Consider the following 21,991-nt stretch of genomic DNA (forward strand, 5'->3'; position numbering starts at 1 on the left):
TCCAATGCCAGTACATCCTTTCTCAAGTATACGATGGAAGTATCAGTGTTGGACTGGGGTGGACAAGGTGAGGAATCACACGACACCAGGTTATAGTCCAACAGGTTTATTTGAAAACACAAAGTTCTGAAGCCTCGCTTTTTTTTCAGGTGTTAGTGAGAGAGGAAGTATCAGACACAGAATTTATGAGTAAAAGGTTAAAGGGTCATACACTGATGAGGATCTATTAAAAAAACCTAAGATGGTGTGAAATCTTTAATCAGTTAGAAGGTTTTGGTTGGTGAACATAGAACAACACAGCGCAGAAGAGGCCCTTCAGCCCTGGATGTTGTACCGACCTGTCAACTAATCTAAGCACCTCCCCCTACATTATCCCATCATCATCCATACGCTTATCCAAGGACTGTTTAAATGCCCCTAATGTGGCTGAGTTAACTACATTGGCAGGCAGGGCATTCCACGCCCTTACCACTCTCTGAGTAAAGAACCTGCATCTGACATCTGTTTTAAATCTATCACCCCTCAATTTGTAGCTATGCCCCTTTGCACAAGCTGAAGTCATCATCCTCGGAAAAGGACTCTCACTGTCCACCTTATTTAATCCTCTGATGATCTTGTATGTCTCTATTAAATCCCCTCTTAGCCTCCTACTCTCCAATGAGAACAGACCCAAGTCCCTCAGCCTTTCTTCATAAGGCCTTCGCTCCAGACCAGGCAATATTCCTGGTAAATCTCCTCTGCACTTTTTCCAATGCTTCCACATCCTTCCTGTAATGGGGCGACCAGAACTGCACGCAATATTCCAAATGAGGCCGCACTAGCGTTTTGTACAGTTGCAGCATGACCTCACGGCTCCGGAACTCAATCCCTCTACCAATAAAACCTAACACACCGTAAGCCTTCTTAACAGCATTATCAACCTGGGTAGCAACTTTCAGGGATCTTTCTACATGGACACCAAGATCCCTCTGCACATCCACACTCCAAGAATCTTTCCATTGACCCGGTATTCTGCCTTCTTACTATTCCTCCCAAAGTGAATCACCTCACATTTATCCACATTGAACTCCATTTGCTACCTTTCACCCCAATTCTGCAGTTTATCCAAGTCTCCCTGCAACCTGCAACATTCTTCCACACTGTCCACCACTCCACCGACTTTAGCGTCATGTGTAAGCTTACTAACCCATCCACCTATGCCTGAGTCCAAGTCATTTATAAAAATGACAAACAGCAGTGGTCCCAAAACAGATCCTTAAAGCTCACCACTAGTGACCTGACTCCAGGCTGAATATTTTCCATCAATCACCACTCGTTGCCTTCTTACAGAAAGCCAGTTTCTAATCCAAACTGCTAAATCTCCCTCAATCCCGAGCCTGTGTATTTTCTCCAATAGCCTACCATGTGGAACCTTATCAAGGGCTTTACTGAAGTCCATGTACACCACGTCAACTCCCCTACCCTGATCCACATGCTTGGTCACCTTCTCAAAAAACTCAATGAGGTTTGTGAGACGCGACCTGCCCTTGATGAATCCATGCTGACTATCTCCAATCAAATTGTTGCTTGCTAGATTATTATAAATCCTATCTCTTATAATCCTTTCCAAAACTTTTCCTACAACAGATATAAGGCTCACAGGTCTATAATTACCTGGGTCATTCCTACTGCCCTTCTTGAACAAGGGCACAACATTTGCAATCCTCCAGTCCGCTGGTACTAAACCTGTAGACAATGAGGACTCGAAAATCAAGGCTAAAGGCTCCACCACCTCCTCCCTAGCTTCCCAGTCAATCCTCGGAGAAATCCCATCCGGCCCAGGGGATTTATTTAACTTCACACCTTCTAGAATTGATAACACCTCCTCCTTACTAACCTTATCCTCTTAATTCTAGTAGCCCATAACTCAGTGATGTCCTCTACAATATTCTCCTGTTCCTAAGCGAAAACAGATGAGAAATAATCATTTAGCATCTCAGTGATCTCCACAGGGTCAACACTCAACTCCCCACTTCTGTCTTTGATTGGCCCTATTCCTACCCTAGACATCCTCTTATTCCTCACATACCTATAGAAAGCTTTAGGGTTCTCCTTTATTCTACCTGCTAAAGTCTGCTCATCTCCCCTTCCTTGCTCTTCTGAACTCTCTCTTTAAATCCTTCCTAGCTAATCTGGAACTCTCCATCACCTCATCTGAACCATCTCGTCTCATCGTCGCATGAGCCTCCATCTTCTGCTTAACAAGAGATACAATTTCTTTAGTAAACCTTTCCCTTACCTTATCACTTCCTCCCTGCCTGACAGGGACGTACCTATCAAGGACGTGCAATATCTGTTCCTTAAACCAGCTCCACATTTCGATTGTCCCCATCCCCTGCATTTTGCTCCCCCATTCTATGCCTCCTAAGTCTTGCCTAATCGCATTATAATTGCCCTTTCCCCATCTATAACTCTTGCCCTGTGGCATGTTCCTATCCCTCTCCATCGCTAAACTAAACATAACCAAATTATGGTCACTCTCTCCAAAGTGCTCACCTACTACTAAATCAAACACCTGGTCTGGTTCATTACCAAGTACCAGATCCAGTGTGGCCTCCCCTCTTGTCGGCTCTTTGACATACTATGTCAGGAAACCCTCCTGCACATGTATATGTAACTCCCTGAATTCCTTTGAAGTCACTGTCCTGAGAAAACTCAAGGTTTTATCAGTGTAAAGAAGAGGTGACATTTTAGGTCAGACAACGCATGATCGGTGTGAGACCTTGTTTAGAATCTGTTTATGTTTGGATTTAAAGTAAGACCGGTTTTGTTTCTAAAGCTTTATAAATTTCTATGTTGGCAAACAAAGTGTAGACTGTGTTGCAGAACATCTACTTTCTGTCTGCAAAATAGACCTTGAGCTTCCATTTGTCCTCCACTTTAATACACCATCCTGTTCCCTGGCCAACATCTCTGTTTCAGGCTCAGGCTTACCGCAGTGTTCCAGTGAAGCTCAGTGAAAGCTGGAAGAACAACACCTCATTTTCCTCTTGGGGACCTGCAGTCCTCCAGACTCAATATCAAGTTCAATAATTTTAGGGCCTAAACTCTGCTATATCCTAGCTCCCTTTCCCACACACTAACCGTAGTTTTCATATAATCTGCCATTACACACTACCTATTGTTAGACACTAACAGTCTCCATTAACAGCTATTCACTCTCCTAGCCAGATTATTATCAACTTCTTTGTCTTTCAATCTCTCTTTGGGCTCTATCCCCACCTATTATTTACTCCTTACCACATGACCCTCCCTGCCACTCTGCTGCTATCTTCTCCATATAACCTGACATTTTCCTAGCTACCATCAGTCTGAGGAAAGGCCACCAGACCTGAAATGTTAACTCTGATTTTTCTTCACAGATGCTGCCAGACTTAGTGAGCTTATCCAGTAAATAGTATCCTCAGTGTTTTTTTCAAAGGCACACAGTTAATATGCTGACTTTTTCACATGTCCTTATTAATGCCTGATATTTTTCTCCATCCTATGGTATAGTTACTGTCACGTGTCCTATAGACTACTCCCACCAGTGTCATCATCTCCTTGTTATTTCTTTGCACACCTATATGGATTACGTAGGTTCTGATAGAAAGTAATTTCTTGCTGTTGTATTTATTCAATCCTGTGCTAATAAAGCTACACCACCACCTTCTCCTTTCAGCCTGTCCTGTCAACTGTCATATACATCTGATAATTTAGTTTAGACATGTATTATGTTTCCATATCACTGTAAGATCATATCTATTCATTTCTACTTGCACTGTTGATTCATTTATTTTGTTCTGAATACTACATGCATTCAAGAACCATTAATTTTCCTTTTTTTAACCATTTTTTTCCCCTTTGAACCTATTTGCTACCCTGTTCCTGTGTGTGTACATTCTGTCCATTCCCATCAACTCTGGTCATCGTTATCCAAATGCTAACCCTGCAATGCTGCCATGTTCCTCTGCATTGTAAGCCAGTATTTCCTTTCTTACAATCCCTTACCACTCCTAATTAGCTTTAAACCCTCCATCAGCCCTAGTTATGATATTCACCAGGAATTGTATAAGTGAAGCCCCTCCCTTCAGAGAATCTCTCTCACCAGCCCATGCCTCAATGCAGCACATGGTCAGAGACTGCTTTGGTGTGTGAAATGGTGGAAAGAAAGTCCGAACTGAAGAAATTGAATAAAGGTTGAGAATGCCACCTTGAGGAGCTCCTGCTGTGAAGTCCTTGAACTGCAGTAATGGATCTCTGACAAGTACAGCATTTTCCTTTGTGCTCCAACCAGTGAAGAGCCCCCCTGCCCAAATACCAATAGATTCCGGTTTTGCTGGGAATAGGTGTGACACTTCTTCAAATACTGCTTTGATGGCAATGGACAGAATGTACAAACACAGAAACAGGGCAGCAAATAGGGTCAACCATGGCTGACTAAGGAAACCAGGGATAGCATGGAAGCAAAATAGAAAGCATATAACGTGGCAAAGGGCAGTGGGAAACCAGAAGATTGGGAAGCTTACAAAAACCAACAAGAGGGCAACTAAAAAAGAAATAAGGAGGGAGAGGATTAAATATGAGGGTAAGCTAGCCAGTAATTTAAATGAAGACTGTTAGAGTTTCTTTAGGCACATAAAGGGCAAAAGAGGAGCAAAAGTGGACATTGGACCACTAGAAAATGACAGTGGAGAGGTAGTAGTGGGGAACGAGGAAATGCTGAGGAACTGAATAATTACTTTGCGTCAGTCTTCACGGTGAAGACACGAGTAGCATCCCAAACCTTTGAGAATCAGGGGGCAGAGCTGAGTATGGTGGCCATCACCAAGGACAAGGTGCTAGTAAAACTGATTGTCTGGAAGGTGGACAAGTCACCTGGACCAGATGAACTACACCCCAGATTTATAAAGGAGATAGCTGAGGATGTAGTGGAAGTGTTAGTGGTGATCTTTCAGGAATCAGTAGAGTCAGGCAGGGTCCCAGAGGACTGGAAAATGGCTAATGTGACAGAGATAGTAAGAACTGCCGATGTTGGAGTCTGAGATAACAAGGTGTAGAGCTGAATGAACGCAGCAGACCAGGCCGCACCAGAGGAGCGGGAAGGCTGACATTTCAGGTCTGAAGAAGGGTCCAGACAAACATGACAGCCATGTTTAAACAAGGAGTAAGACAAAAGACAAAAAATTACAGGCCGATTAGCCTAACCTCAGTCATGGGTAAGATTTTGGAGTCCATTATAAAGGATGAGATTGCTGAATATTTGGAAGTATATTGTGAAATAGGGCAAAAGCTGCATGGTTTCATCAAGGGGCGGTCATGCCTGACAAATCTGCAAGAATTCTTTCATGAAGTAACAAGCAGGGTAGACCAAATAGAACCAATGGATGTTATCTACCTGGACTTCAAAAAGGCCTATGATAAGGCGCCACACAAGAGGCTGCTGAGTAAAATAAGTGCCCATGGTGGTAGAGACAAGGTGCTAGCATGAATAGAAGATTGGGTGTCTGGCAGAAAGCGGAGAATTGGGATAAAGGGGTCTTTCTTAGGATGGCAGCCAGTGACAAGTGGTTTTCCGCAAGGGTCTGTGTTGGGACCACAACTTTTTACTTTGTACATTAATGATCTAGATGAACGAACTGGGGGCATTCTGGCTAAGTTTGCAGACAATACAAAGATGTGTGGAGGGACAGGTAGTAGTGAGGAGGTGGGGATGCTGCAGAAGGACTTGCACAGGTTAGGAGAGTGGGCAAAGAAGTGGCAGAAGGAGTACAATGTGGGAAAGTGTGAGGTTGTGCACTTTGGGAAGGAGAAGAGCATGGACTGTTTTCCAAATGGGAAAAAATTCAGAAGTCTGAAGTGCAAAGTGACTTGGGAGTTCCAGTCCAGGATTCTCTCAAGGTAAACTTGTAGGTTGAGTCAGTAGTTAGAAAGGCAAATGCAATACATAGAGCATAGAACATAGAACAGTACAGCACAGAACAGGCCCCTCAGCCCACGATGTCGTGCATTTATTTTGAAAGGACTTGAAAATAAAAGCGAGAATGTACTACTGAAGTTTTATAAGGCTCTGTTCAGGGAACATTTGGATTATTGCTTGTGGTTTTTGGGCCCCATATCTCAGGAAGTATGTGCTGGCCCTGGAGTGGGTTCAGAGGAGGTTCACGAGAATGGTCCCAGGAATGGAAAGCTTAACATATGAGCAACATTTGAGGACTCTGGGACAATACTCTTTGGAGTTTTGAATGATGAGAGTAGATCTAATTTAAACTTTCAGAATACTGAATGGCCTGGACAAAGTAGTCATAGGGAAGATGTTCCCATTGGTAGGAGAGTCTAGGACCCAAAGACACAGCCTTAGAGTAAAGTGAAGACCTTTTATTTAATTTGGGATCAGAGCATCGCTGGCTAGGCAGCATTTGTTGCCCATCCTTAATTGCCCAGAGGGCAGCTGGGAGTCAACCACATTGCTGTGGGTCTGGTGTCACATGTAGGGCAGACTAGGTAAGGATGGTAATTTCCTTTCCTGAAGTGCATTAGTGAACCAGATGGGTTTTCCCTGACAATCGACACTGGGTTCATGGTCATCGTTAGATTCTTAATTCCAGATATTTATTCAGTTCAAATTCCACCATCTGCCATGGCAGGATTTGAACCTGGGTCCCCAGAACATTATCTGGGCCTCTGGATTAACAGTCCAGCCATAATACCACTAGGCCATTGCCTAGGAACAGAAATAAGGAGAAACTACTTCAGCCAGAGAGTGGTGAATCTATGGAATTCATTGCCACAGAAGGCTGTGGAGGTCAGGCCGTTGAGTACATTTAAGGCTCGGATAGATAGTTTCTTGATTATCAAGGGGATCAAGAGTTATGGGGAGAAAGCAGGAGAATGGGGTTGAGGAACTTATCAGCCATGATTGAATGGTGGAGCAGACTCGGTGGGGCGAAAGACCTAATTTCTGCTCCTATGTTTTATGGTCTTATGTCAAAGCAGTCACTCTCACCTCAACTTTGGACTTCAGCTCTTTTGCTTGTGTTTGCGTTAAGCCTATGTTATGACCAAGTGAAAAAGGGCGAATCAGTTCCTTTGTTCTCAACCTCTTTGATGAGCTGCATTAAATGTTTAAGTTCTTTTCTAGCACAACCCTATACCTCCTTCCAATTAAAGTGTAATTAACTATTTCACCAGAAACATTAGGGATCAATTATTTTATTTTCTCAAGTAAAAGAAAGAGCATTTTTATTATTTGCTAACCGCAAGAAAAATAGTAGCTAGGACATCAAACACACGCACAAATGCAAATGCAGGTCCAAAGTTAAAATTGTGCAGTGTCCAAAGCAAGAGGAAAATAAAAGCAACTGTGTTCAAAAGTCATTCACATGGTCTTGAAGTGTTAGGTTTGAACCTGAGACCATGGTTAGAATGGGATATCCTGGATCATCTGCAGATGTGAATGTTGCAGACATCTTTAAATTCTTTGTGTTCAAATGTTTCTTCTGTTTGTTGGAGACAGTAAGGACGGCAGATGCTGGAAGGTAGAGTAAATAAATGTGGAGCTGGAAAAGCAAGCAAGTCTGACAGCATCTGAGGAACAGGAAAGTCAACACGTTAGGCTGAAACACTTCTTCAGGACTTGGGAGGACACAGGGAGCCCAGAAGTAAATGGAGAGAGGGGGTTAGGAGTGATGTGAGGGTAGGAAAGAGGGAGGAAACATTCTGAAGCTGGTGAAATCAATATTCAGGCCATTGGGCTGTAAGCTCCCAAGGCAAAATATGAGGTGTTGTTCCTCCAGTTAATGTTTGGCCTCACTCTGACAGAGGATGAGGCCAGCCTCGGGGAGATGGAATGCTATTCAGAGGGTCAGTTGTGGACTCGATGGGCTGAATCGCTTTATTTGATTTACTATTGTCACATGTACGGAATTACAGTGAAGAATATTGATTTGCCTGCCTGAGAGATTATGCTGAATAGTACACGAACTTGTGAGAGATTAGAGAGTGCAATAGGTGAGACATTGGGGTGAATATCTCACTAATAGATGAGAGTCTGTGGTGATTGTTACACTGTAATAGGCACATTGTTTGCTAGCTCGTGGCAAGTGATGGAAGCAGGAGTTAACGTTCCAAGCAGTCTTCATTGACCCTGACGAAATAAAATATAACATTCTGAGCCTGTAATAAGTGTAGTAGCTAATCTTTGTGAACGCTGCAAAACTGTAAACAATGACCAGCTGCCCAGTTACTCAAGTTAATATGTTTTCCTATTTTTGCACAGAAACCCTGATGGATTCAACAACAGCAACAGCTGAGCTGGGTTGGACAGCGCATCCTCCTTCTGGAGTGAGTATCCTCTTCACACTAAAGTTTTGTTTTGACAGCAAGAAAAATGTGATCATGGAGAGCTTTAGTTAACATCAGCAGTAATAAAAAACAGAAAGTGCTGGACAAACTCAGTGGGTTTGACAGCATTTTGGAGAAATTCCAAAGAGGAGTTAGGTCAGACTCCAATTATTAACTCTTGTTTCTTTCCTCATGGATGCAATAAACAAGAATGGAGAGAATGTAAAGAAACAGATGGTTGGGGAGGAGAAGGAATGGGAGGGATTGTTGACTGTGCTGTGTTTCCACAAATTTTTTGGAGAGCCATCTAAAATATATTATGTCCCCTTACAGATAGTTAAAGATGAAACCCACTCATAGAGTTTGTGATGCTGTTTTCACACTGCTTTTATAACTTGCCTCTGATGTAATTGCAGCTATGAAGGGAATAAGATGTTTTCCATGCATGGAACTTTTTATCTGTAATTATTCACACATAGGTTAATAGAGAAAGATGCATTTCTGACAGGAAAGAAATACTGCAGATGTTGTAAATCTGAAATAAAAACAGAAAATCGTGGAAATATTGGCAGATCAGGCAGTGTGTATGGAGAGAGAGACAATGTTTTAAGTCAATAAAGCCTTCATCAGGTACTTTTTTTGTTGACTATCCCTTCCCAAATAATTTTCCTCCATTCTTTGAGATCGTAAAATAAGCTTGCCAGTTCTTTCAGACATGTTTGGAACAGGGCCATTCCCCATTTGAGTGTCTGAACTCAGGATCAAAGTGTCAAAAAATGTCCTCAGGATGAAAACTGCCCAATTCTGTTAATTAGGATTTGTGTTTGCAACTGTCAGTGCTGATTGAAGTGTGTCTTTTTTAGTTAAGATTAATTACCATGATGGCTGTCTATTACATTTCCACCTGCTGTAAGTCAGTGTTACTTGAGATAACTGCCTAGAAATCCAAGCAGCTCTACTCAAGGAACTCTAAGACCTGATTTTATTGCAACTTTCAATCAAGGTGGATTTTGATAAACATGTCCACAACACCAAATCCTTGATTTCACACAACAGCCTCATCATTGATATCAGAACAGATGGGCTACAATATTACACACTAATGACTCACTTTGTATGTTTAGAGATGACAAGGTGTAGAGCTGGATGAGCACTGCAGGTCAGGAAGCATCAGAGGAGCAGGAAAGCTGATGTTTCGAGTTTGGACCCTCCTTCAGAAAGGGTTTTCTGAAGAACGGTCCAGAGCCGAAACGTCAACCTTCCTGCTCCTCTAATCCTGCCTGGCCTACTGTGTTCATCCAGCTCTACACCTTGTTATCTCAGACTCCAGCATCAGCAGTTCCAACTGTCTCTCACTTTGTGTGTTTGATGCTTTCTAAAAATATTTAAAGGGACTGCACAATAAAAGCAATTGCCCATGACCTTGAAGGAAATGAATACAGGATACTTTGAAACTTACGTACTTTGGAGTTTGCAAAGTCACAGAAGCACAGACTTTGATTTGAATTCTGGGTGTGGAGGAATGTGGCACACTCACTCACTGCTTTAGAAATTAGCTTTGGGCTGTTTTAAAATTCTGGACCTCATTTTAATCCAGCAGCTAAAATCCTGCATACCAGTCCGATATTGAGCGATATTGTTTCACTAGGACACATCAGGAAAGCCAAACAATAGGTGGCACGATAGCTCGGTGGTTAGCACTAATGCCTGATGGCACCAGAAACCTGGGTTCAATATCAGCATCGGGCGTCTGTATGTGTGAAGTTTGCAAATTCTCCCTATGTCTGTGTGGGTTTCCGCCAGGTGCTCTAATCTCCTCCTATAGTCCAAAAATGTGCAATTTATTTGGATTGACAATACTAAATTGTCCATAATGCTCAGGGATGTGATGTTGGTCTTTGGTTATATTTAATGACTCAGCAATCAAAACACAAGATGCTGCAGATACCCAATAGGAGGTCAACATCAGTTGTGAATGCAGGTGTGTCATCAGAATGGCTTTTATCACAAAACCAGCCCAGCTCATCCCCTCCCCCCACTGCATCCCAAAACCAGCCCAGCCTGTCTCTGCTTCCCTAACCTGTTCTTCTTCTCACCCATCCCTTCCTCCCACCTCAAGCTGCACCTCCATTTCCTACCTACCACCTCATCCCGCCTCCTTGACCTGTCCATCTTCCCTGGACTGACCTATCCCCTCCCTACCTCCCCACCTATACTCTCCTCTCCACCTATCTTCTTTTCTCCATCTTTGGTCCGCCTCCCCCTCTCTCCCTATTTATTCCAGAGCCCTCTCCCCATCCCCCTCTCTGATGAGGGGTCTAGGCCTGAAACATCAGCTTTTGTGCTCCTGAGAAGCTGCTGGGCCTGCTGTGTTCATCCAGCTCCACACTTTTGTTATCTTGGATTCTCCAGCATCTGCAGTTCCCATTGTCACTGGCTTTTTGTATGGTTGGTTTCAGAATTCTTGTTTAATTCCTTCTCCACGCAGCTCCAAATCTAGCCTGCCAGCCGCTTCCAGCATTGTCTAGTTTTGTTTTACATCATGTGGAATATTTTGTTTGCTTTAAGCAACTTCCTCAGTGACCAAGCCTCCCAACCACTTTCTCTAATGATACCAATATCTCTTTAAAAATGTTCCATATTTAAGAATCACCAGTATATTCTTTTGATTAATGCCTGAATGTTGAGCCGCAGGGAGAATTGAAATGCGGACAGCCAATCACTCTTCATGAGTCAAATAAGTAAATAACTGCCTGCTAGAGACTCCTTAAAGTCTCCATTTAATTTAAAGTTCCTTACCAATTACATATGCTTTGCCAAATTTTTACAGACTGATAACAGGAATCTACTGTGACATGTGCAGTTCTGTTAAATGGAACTCGGATTAAAAAGCATAGAGCAGCAGGGGATGCATGGCTTGAGAAATGATTTCCCACAGCCCCCAACAGCCTTAATTAAATCAGAGCGGTAATGTCTTGGAACTGAAAGCACTTACTGCATTTTCGTTAACTAATCCATATCTGCGGTTAACATTAATCTATATTTAGTGTTTGCTGCTGTTTAAATTTGATTGAATTGCTGATAATATCATTGCATCTCTGTGATAACTTTCTGGTTACACTAGCTTTCATCATGTCCATGTTGTATAGTAGGGAACCAATAGCTTCTCCAATCCTACAATCCTCTGAGATTTTTTTGCTGTTCCAATTTTGGTCACTTGTCATCTCCTGTGCACTTGGCCCTCTGTGGGTGTGGCTTTAAATGCCTGGGATGTAAGCTCTGAAATTGCCTTCATAAACCCTTCTACTGCTTTACCAATATTTTACATTTCAATCTATATTGTCAACATTGGAATTGCCTCTGTACACTTTTCACATCACTGGGAACCCCTGCAGAAAATTCCCATCACCGAGAATCCCAGCAGAAGATTCCAATCATTGGGAATTTCTCATCTTTACAAATTCCAGCAGGAATTTCCTATAATTAGGAATTCTAGTAAGAAGCACTCAACTCTGGGAATCCAAACAGGACTCTCCATCACTACAGGCCCCAACACTAATTTCCCATCAGAGATAACAAGGTGTTGAGCAGAATGAACACAGCAGGCCGAGCAGGAAGGCTGACGTTTCGGCCCTAGAACCTTCTTCAGAAAATGGCCTGAAACGTCAGCCTTCCTGCTCCTCAGATGCTGCTTGGCCTGCTGTGTTCATCCAGCTCTACACCTTGTTATCTCAGGTTCTCCAGCATCTGCAGTTTCTGCTATCTCTGAACTAACTTCCCATCACTTGGATCCCAGCAGGAAACTCTCATCCTTTGGAATTCCAGCAGGAATCTCCCATCACTAAGCATTCTAGCAGGATGCTCCTATTACAGCAAATTCCATTACTGTGCATTCCAGAAGGAGTCACTTCTAACCCCAACAGGAAATTCTCATTACTGGGAATCACAACAGGAAAGTCCATCACTGGTAACTGCAGTGGGAACCTTCCATCACTGGGAATTCCAAAATGAAAGCTAGTTAACGTCATAGAGTCTCTACAATGTCGAAACCGGCCATTCGGCCGAACAAGTCCGAACAGCCCCTCTGAACAGCATCCCACCCTGACCCAGAATTTCCCCATGTCTAACCTACATAACCTAAACGTCCTCAGACACTGTGGGCAATTTAATATGGCTAATTCACCTTCCCTGCGCATTTTTGGACTGTGGAAGGATACCGGGGCTCTCAGAGGAAACCTATGCAGGCACAGGGAGAATGTGCAAACTGCACACAAACAGTCACCCGAGTGTGGAATCAAACCTGGGTCCCTGGTGCTATGAGGCAGCAGTGCTATTACACATTCTCACACACTGTTGCAACCTCCAAACCCAATCAACTGAAGTGTTTGGGAATTCTTTCCTGGGTCATCTCTCAATCTTTTCTGATCCATTGCCAAATGAAGATGATAATTCCATGCAAAGACTGCCCGCTGACCCTGAGGCACTTGATGATGGATCCTATCCGTGAACTGGATTAGTTTTTCCCCAACAATTGACAATGTATTTGTAGTCAGCATTAGATCCTAATTCTAGACTTTTATTGAATTCAAATTCCACCATCTGTCATGGCGGCATTCAAACTTGGATCCCCAGAATATTACCTGAGTCTCTGGATTAACAGTCCAGCGATAATACCACTAGGCCGTCGCCTCTGCATGTCCTGAGAAGGTTCACTAGGCTGATATCAGATATGGAGGGACTGCCTAATGAGGTTAGTAGGCTGAGCCTGTACTCATTGGAATATAGAAGAATGAGAGATGACTTCATTAAGAAATAAGATTCTGAGTAAGATTGATGGGATAGATGTGGAAAGGCTGTCCTCTCTTGTAAGGGAGCCCAGGATCAGAGATCATAATCTCAGAGTAAAGGTGATGGTAGACAGGAGAGCATGAAACCAATTTGGTTCCGACAAATTGGGATAACTCAAAGGATGTGAAGCAACAATCAATTTAGATTCCTTATTAGGGGAGAAAACAAAAAATGAGGAAAAGAGAACATTGCAGTAAAGAGTTGTGCTTCTGAGATGCTGCTTGGCCTGCTGTGTTCATCCACCTTCACACTTTGTTAACATTGCAGTAAACTTCACTTTTATTTTACAATATTAATTGTTACCTGTGAATGACAAATAAATTACATATTGCCTTGCGCAATGACTTTGTGCACTTACCAATTGGATGGTATCTTCTTGCTGGCTAGGAAGATAATATTCCAGACAGATTTAAAATTCTCCTTCATAGTTCAAAAATGTTACCATTTTGAGAAAAATAAATATATTAATACAGTGTAGAGCTGGATGAACACAGCAGGCCAAGCAGCATCAGAGGAGTAGAAAAGCTGATGTTTCAAGAGAAGGGTCTAGGCCTGAAACGTCAGCTTTCCTGCTCCTCTGATGCTGCTTGGCCTGCTGTGTTCATCCAGCTCTACACCTTGTTACCTCAAATTCTCCAGCATCTGCAGTTCCTACTATCTCTGGAACAAATATGTTAATAAGTTGGTTTGTGGTAAATATTTCTGAATTACCACAATTTTTTGAGAAAATCTGTTGACTTACATGTTCTTGTTTCACTGTTTGCCACTATGATTGAATCATTTATGATACTTGTTTTGGTTTTGTTTGAGAAATGAGATTTTTTTTTCCATTCTTTGGGCATGGGTGTTGCTGTCTGGCCCAGTGTTTATTGACTGTCCCTAATTACCTTGAAGCAGGTGGTGGAAGTGCCTCATGAACCACTGCAGTCTTTGAAGTATAGGGACACCATTGTTTCATTAGGCAGGAAGTTGCAGGATTTTGACCTGTAGGAATGGTGATATATTTCCAAGTCATGATGGTGAGTGGCTTGGAGGAGAACTTGCGGGTTTGTTGCCATTGTCTTTCCAGGTGGTAGATACAATGGGTTTGGAAGGTGCTGTCAAAGGGATTACTGTAGTCCATCTTGTAAATGGTGCACAATATGTGTTTGTGATGAAGGAAGTAAATGTTGAAGGCGGTGGATGGGTCCATAAGCAAGTGCCTTGCTTTGTCCTGGATGGTATCAGTCATCTTGATTTCAAGCATATTTGTTCAGCTGCACTTAGCTGGGCAAGTGGGCAATATTCCATCACACTCCTCACTTGTGCCCAGATGGTGGTCATGCATTGAGGAGACCAGAGGTGAGTTGACCAATGCAGGATTCTTAGCTTCTGGCTTGCTGTTGTAACCACATTGTTCATATAGTTAGTCCATTCACTTTCTAGTCAATGGTAAACCCTAGAATGCTGAAAGTGGGCACTTTAGAGAAGGTAACATTTGAATATCAGGGGATGAGTATTAGATTCTCCCTTGTTCAAATTCGCCATTGCTTGTGTTAATGGCACAGGAATAGCTGCTCAAACTATCCCTATTCCAATATTCACAACACAGATAAATTAAAATATTCAATCACAATCAAAATTGCTTCAATGTTTCCTAACCATTCTTTACAAAAACAGATATCAGACACCAAGTTTATTAATTAACAATTCATTATTAATACTGTAACTTTAATAAGCAAAGATGGACAGAAATAATTAAGGGATAAATTAAGATAAAAATAGAAGAGATGTAACCTGATCAGTTCACTTAAGCAGTTTTCAGATACAAAAGTATCACAGACACACGAGATTGTACCTTGCTTTATTTCTGAAGACCCCATCAATGTAATTAGCTTCCAGCAAGCTCTGAACACCAAGTTGGCAAACTGTCCAATTCAACCTCAGAGAGATGCCAAGGAGAAAGATAGTCTCTGTATGGAAGGAACAGATTTTATAATGGAAATCAGAGACAATGACTCAGGTCTTCTTGGTGTTAAGTTGGAGAAAATTTCTTGCCATCATTACAGCTATCAGACAGACAAACTGATAATAATAGTAGGTGAGATAGACCTGGGTGTCATCTGTTTGAATATAAATCCTGAGGCTATCACTGTCTTGACTCAGTGATGTATGTTGTACTGTCAAGGCTGTGAACATAGTGTCTAACTTACTCTATAACTGGCTGATTTTCCCTAATCCATACATTAATTAAATGTGATAATTAATTAAGTGAACAAAGCTTGACCATTTCAGTTGTGAGTTGACTTCTCATATTGCAAATGGCCTTTCAAACAAGGAATAATCTAACAAATTAGTTTCACCATGAAGTGAAGAGTGAGCAGCTGGCTGGGAGAATCTGTCACATTGTTGGAGCACATTGAGTTAAATGTCATCAGACTGGAAGATGCTCAAACATTGTCAGCATAGTTCTGAATAGCAAATCCTGTGTCTCTCATTCCTAACTGGAAATATAGTATGAATTGTAAGGCAAAGTTTGATTGACTTCCTAATTGAAACATTTTGGGCTCAATGAATCAATGATCAAAGTCTGACACCATCTGCACTTGCTTTCAACCTATTTCAGCTCAATGAAAGTGGAGTATTAATGACTGCAGATGTTAATGGTGACCCATCTCCCCTACTTCTAGAATTGTGTTGCTGAACTGTTGCTCCCTGAATCCAATACAGACCGTTGTGACTTCCTATCCCAGTCACCAAACAAATTAGGCTCACATGAAGGGTCCTTGACCTTCTGGCAGACAGCACCGGGAGTCAATTCCCCCACCTCCCCAACAAGCAGCACAGCGGGCCTGGGATCCTCTGACAGGCAAAACTGGGAGCCTACAACCCTCTAATTAGCAGCACTGCGTGTCTGGGACACTCTAACATGCAGCACTCGTACATGGTCCTGTAGCTCTTAATATTCCTATCCCAGACTTTTTTTTAAATTGATATGTCTGTAAAATAATTTACTATTTTCACACCTTTTGTAACTTAATTTCATAATTCCTCTTTCCCTTCCTTTTTCTTTTAACTTATCCCATAAAGCCTTTGCATTTTTGTCTCTGATCGAGCATTCCCCTGTTGTCTTTGTATTTAATATTTGCCTTTTCCCTGACCCTTAATTGTTCCCTTGTGTCTTTGTTCATTTGTAGAATCATAATGTTTAGTTTGTTTTGTTTTATTTCTTTTATTGGATGACAGTTTTGAGTCCTCTGTTCTGCACTGTTTTAAATACCTTGTGAAGAATACAAGCCCAGTTGGTCCAATCTCTCATCACAAGACAGTTCTACCATCCCAAGAACAAGTGAACTTTTGTTGGAAGTTCTCTGTGGCAATACTATGTTGACCAAGATAAGGAAACCAAACAGCATGCAGTGCTCTTGGTTAGCCTAACCAAGCTCCTATGCAAATGAAGCAAAACTTCACTATACCTGTACTCGAATCCTGTTGTTAAAAAAAGCTAACGTCATATTAACCTTACTACACCTGAATGTTAGCTTTGAGTGACTTATCAATGAGAACTCCTCAGTCCCTTTGTACATCCACACTTTCCAACTGCTTCCAATTAAAATAAAAACTAGCACACCCGTTTCTCTTACCAAAATAAATAATCTCCCATTTTGCACAGTATATTCTACTTACCACATTGTTGTCCATACACTAAGCTTGTCCAGATCAGTTTTACATCATCCTCAAGGCACACATTCCCACTTACCTTTGTATCATTCACAAATCTGAAATTATTACACTTGGTATCCAACACCAAAATGAGTATATATTGTGAGCATTTGTGGTGCAAGTATTGATCCTTGCGATACTCTATTAGCCAGTCTGCTGACAGTTACCAACCTAAATGAGCATGCCACTACAGTTAATAAAATGTGAGGCTGGATGAACACAGCAGGCCAAGCAGCATCTCAGGAGCACAAAAGCTGACGTTTCGGGCCTAGACCCTTCATCAGAGAGGGGGATGGGGTGAGGGTTCTGGAATAAATAGGGAGAGAGGGGGAGGCGGACCGAAGATGGAGAGAAAAGAAGATAGGTGAAGAGAGTATAGGTGGGGAGGTAGGGAGGGGATAGGTCAGTCCAGGGAAGACGGACAGGTCAAGGAGGTGGGATGAGGTTAGTAGGTAGATGGAGGTGCGGCTTGGGGTGGGAGGAAGGGTTGGGTGAGAGGAAGAACAGGTTAGGGAGGCAGAGACAGGTTGGACTGGTTTTGGGATGCAGTGGGTGGAGGGGAAGAGCTGGGCTGGTTGTGTGGTGCAGTGGGGGGAGGGGACGAACTGGGCTGGTTTAGGGATGCGGTGGGGGAAGGGGAGATTTTGAAACTGGTGAAGTCCACATTGATACCATTGGGCTGCAGGGTTCCCAAGCGGAATATGAGTTGCTGTTCCTGCAACCTTCGGTTGGCATCATTGTGGCACTGCAGGAGGCCCATGATGGACATGTCATCTAAAGAATGGGCGGGGGAGTGGAAATGGTTTGCGACTGGGAGGTGCAGTTGTTTGTTGCGAACTAAGCGGAGGTGTTCTGCAAAGCGGTCCCCAAGCCTCCGCTTGGTTTCCCCAATGTAGAGGAAGCCGCACCGGGTACAGTGGATGCAGTATACCACATTGGCAGATGTGCAGGTGAACCTCTGCTTAATGTGGAATGTCATCTTGGGGCCTGGGATAGGGGTGAGGGAGGAGGTGTTGGGGCAAGTGTAGCATTTCCTGCGGTTGCAAGGGAAGGTGCCGGGTGTGGTGGGGTTGGAGGGCAGTGTGGAGCGAACAAGGGAGTCACGGAGTGGTCTCTCCGGAAAGCAGACAGGGGTGGGGATGGAAAAATGTCTTGGGTGGTGGGGTCGGATTGTAGATGGCGGAAGTGTCGGAGGATGATGCGTTGTATCTGGAGGTTGGTGGGGTGGTGTGTGAGAACGAGGGGGATCCTCTTTGGGCGGTTGTGGCGGGGGCGGGGTGTGAGGGATGTGTTGCGGGAAATACGGGAGACGCGGTCAAGGGCGTTCTCGATCACTGTGGGCGGGAAAGTTGCGGTCCGTGAAGAACTTGGACTTCTGGGATGTGCGGGAGTGGAATGTCCTTGTCGTGGGAGCAGATGCGGTGGAGGCGGAGGAATTGGGAATAGGGGATGGAATTTTTGCAGGAGGGTGGGTGGGAGGAGGTGTATTCTAGGTAGCTGTGGGAGTCGGTGGGCTTGAAATGGACATCAGTTACAAGCTGGTTGCCTGAGATGGAGACTGAGAGGTCCAGGAAGGTGAGGGATGTGCTGGAGATGGCCCAGGTGAACTGAAGGTTGGGGTGGAAGGTGTTGGTGAAGTGGATGACCTGTTCGAGCTCCTCTGGGGAGCAAGAGGCGGTGCCAATACAGTCATCAATGTACCGTAGGAAGAGGTGGGGTTTGGGGCCTGTGTAGATGCGGAAGAGGGACTGCTCCACGCAACCAACAAAGAGGCAGGCATAGCTGGGGCCCATGTGGGTGCCCATGGCCACCCCCTTAGTCTGTAGGAAGTGGGAGGAGTCAAAAGAGAAGTTGTTGAGGGTGAGGACGAGTTCAGCTAGGCGGATGAGGGTGTCGGTGGAGGGGGACTGGTCGGGCCTGCGGGACAGGAAGAAGCAGTGGGCCTTGAGGCCAGTTGCATGCGGAATGCAGGTGTATAGGGACTGGACGTCCATGGTGAAGATGAGATGTTGGGGACCTGGGAATTGGAAGCCCTGGAGGAGGTGGAGGGCATGGGTGGTGTCACGGACGTAGGTAGGGAGTTCCTGGACCAAAGGGGAGAAAATGGAGTCCAGATAGGTGGAGATGAGTTCGGTGGGGCAGGAGCAGGCTGAGACGATGGGTCGACCAGGGCTGGCAGGTTGCAGGAGCAGGCTGAGACGATGGGTCGACCAGGGCAGGCAGGTTGCAGGAGCAGGCTGAGACGATGGGTCGACCAGGGCTGGCAGGTTGCAGGAGCAGGCTGAGACGATGGGTCGACCAGGGCAGGCAGGTTGCAGGAGCAGGCTGAGACGATGGGTCGACCAGGGCAGGCAGGTTACCTGCCTGCCCTGGTCGACCCATCGTCTCAGCCTGCTCCTGCCCCACCGAACTCATCTCCACCTATCTGGACTCCACTTTCTCCCCTTTGGTCCAGGAACTCCCTACCTACGTCCGTGACACCACCCACGCCCTCCACCTCCTCCAGGACTTCCAATTCCCTGGTCCCCAACATCTCATCTTCACCATGGACGTCCAGTCCCTATACACCTGCATTCCGCATGCAGATGGCCTCAAGGCCCTCCGCTTCTTCCTGTCCCGCAGGCCCGACTAGTCCCCCTCCACCGACACCCTCATCCGCCTAGCCGAACTCGTCCTCACCCTCAACAACTTCTCTTTTGACTCCTCCCACTTCCTACAGACTAAGGGGGTGGCCATGGGCACCCGCATGGGCCCCAGCTATGCCTGCCTCTTTGTAGGTTACGTGGAACAGTCCCTCTTCCGCACCTACACAGGCCCCAAACCCCACCTCTTCCTCCGGTACATTGATGACTGTATTGCCGCCGCCTCTTGCTCCCCAGAGGAGCTTGAACAGTTCATCCACTTCACCAACACCTTCCACCCCAACCTTCAGTTCACCTGGGCCTTCTCCAGCACATCCCTCACCTTCCTGGACCTCTCAGTCTCCATCTCAGGCAACCAGCTTGTAACTGATGTCCATTTCAAGCCCACCGACTCCCACAGCTACCTAGAATACACCTCCTCCCACCCACCCTCCTGCAAAAATTCCATCTCCTATTCCCAATTCCTCCGCCTCCGCCGCATCTGCTCCCACGACAAGGACATTCCACTCCCGCACATCCCAGAAGTCCAAGTTCTTCACGGACCGCAACTTTCCCGCCCACAGTGATCGAGAACGCCCTTGACCGCGTCTCCCGTATTTCCCGCAACACATCCCTCACACCCCGCCCCCGCCACAACCGCCCAAAGAGGATCCTCCTCGTTCTCACACACCACCCCACCAACCTCCAGATACAACGCATCATCCTCCGACACTTCCGCCATCTACAATCCGACCCCACCACCCAAGACATTTTTCCATCCCCACCCCTGTCTGCTTTCCGGAGAGACCACTCTCTCCGTGACTCCCTTGTTCACTCCACACTGCCCTCCAACCCCACCACACCCGGCACCTTCCCCTGCAACCGCAGGAAATGCTACACTTGCCCCAACACCTCCTCCCTCACCCCTATCCCAGGCCCCAAGATGACATTCCACATTAAGCAGAGGTTCACCTGCACATCTGCCAATGTGGTATACTGCATCCACTGTACCCAGTGTGACATCCTCTACATTGGGGAAACCAAGCGGAGGCTTGGGGACCGCTTTGCAGAACACCTCCGCTTAGTTCGCAACAAACAACTGCACCTCCCAGTTGCAAACCATCTCCACTCCCCCTCCCATTCTTTAGATGACATGTCCATCATGGGCCTCCTGCAGTGCCACAATGATGCCACCCGAAGGTTGCAGGAACAGCAACTCATATTCCACCTGGCAACCCTGCAGCCTAATGGTATCAATGTGGACTTCACCAGTTTCAAAATCTCCCCTTCCCCCACCGCATCCCTAAACCAGCCCAGTTCGTCCCCTCCCCCCACTGCACCACACAACCAGCCCAGCTCTTCCCCTCCACCCACTGCATCCCAAAACCAGTCCAACCTGTCTCTGCCTCCCTAACCTGTTCTTCCTCTCACCCATCCCTACCTCCCACCCCAAGCCGCACCTCCATCTACCTACTAACCTCATCCCACCTCCTTGACCTGTCCGACTTCTTTGGACTGACCTATCCCCTCCCTACCTCCCCACCTATACTCTCTCCACCTATCTTCTTTTCTCTCCATCTTCGGTCCGCCTCCCCCTCTCTCCCTATTTATTCCAGAGCCCTCACCCCATCCCCCTCTCTGATGAAGGGTCTAGGCCCGAATCGTCAGCTTTTGTGCTCCTGAGATGCTGCTTGGCCTGCTGTGTTCGTCCAGCCTCACATTTTATTATCTTGGATTCTCCAGCATCTGCAGTTCCCATTATCTATGCCACTACAGTTACAGACTTCATTAGTGTAGAAGACTGTGCGCCAAAGACGTTGGCAGGAGTATTTGCAGACATCTTTAACTCCTCCTTACTACATCTTAAGTCTCCACCTGCTTCACGAAGACCACGATCATCCCAGTGGCAAAGAAAAATCATGCAGCGTGCTTCAATGACCATCGCCCGATGACTTTGATCTCCATAATTATGAAGTACTTCCAGAGGTTAGTCACAGGTCGCCAATTGGCCTTGATCATTTGCGATTTTCCTATTGGTGTAGCAGGTCCACAGCAGTCTGCATACCACTGGCACTTCCCTGGAATATCTGTCACCTTCTGCAGGAAGTGGAGTGGAGGGCGCACCCATATCTACACGAATGGTGCTGAGGCAGAGATGGTCTGGCGTGATATGGCAACTGCTCTTCCCAAGACTGCAAGAAGCTGCGGGGAACTGTGAATACAGCCCAGTCCATCATGCAAACCAGCCTTCCATCAGTACTTTCCGCTGCATCAGGAAAGCAACCAACATAGTCAAAGACCCCTCCCGCCCTGGTTATACTCTCTTCCACCCTCTTAGGTGGGGCAAGAGATATAACAGTTAATGCAAGTACAAAACAATTCAAGAAGATTCAAGAAGAGCTTAATAAAAACCAAAAAAACTGCAGATACTGTAAATCAGGAACAATAACAGAAATTGC

At 45.1% G+C, this 21,991-nt stretch overlaps 1 protein-coding gene across 2 annotated transcripts in view; it reads left to right on the plus strand.

Moving 5' to 3' along the window:
* The window catches only part of LOC125466639 (ephrin type-B receptor 2), a 761,045-nt gene that overhangs the window by 398,409 nt on the left and 340,645 nt on the right, over nucleotides 1–21,991 (plus strand). For both annotated transcript variants that reach the window (XM_048561431.2, XM_048561432.2), the window contains exon 2: nucleotides 8,297–8,361. In XM_048561431.2, coding sequence (XP_048417388.1) covers nucleotides 8,297–8,361 — 65 coding nt within the window. The remainder of the gene's footprint in view (nucleotides 1–8,296; nucleotides 8,362–21,991) is intronic.

This window comes from Stegostoma tigrinum, chromosome 28 (assembly GCF_030684315.1).
Source record: "Stegostoma tigrinum isolate sSteTig4 chromosome 28, sSteTig4.hap1, whole genome shotgun sequence".
Lineage (NCBI taxonomy): Eukaryota > Metazoa > Chordata > Chondrichthyes > Orectolobiformes > Stegostomatidae > Stegostoma > Stegostoma tigrinum.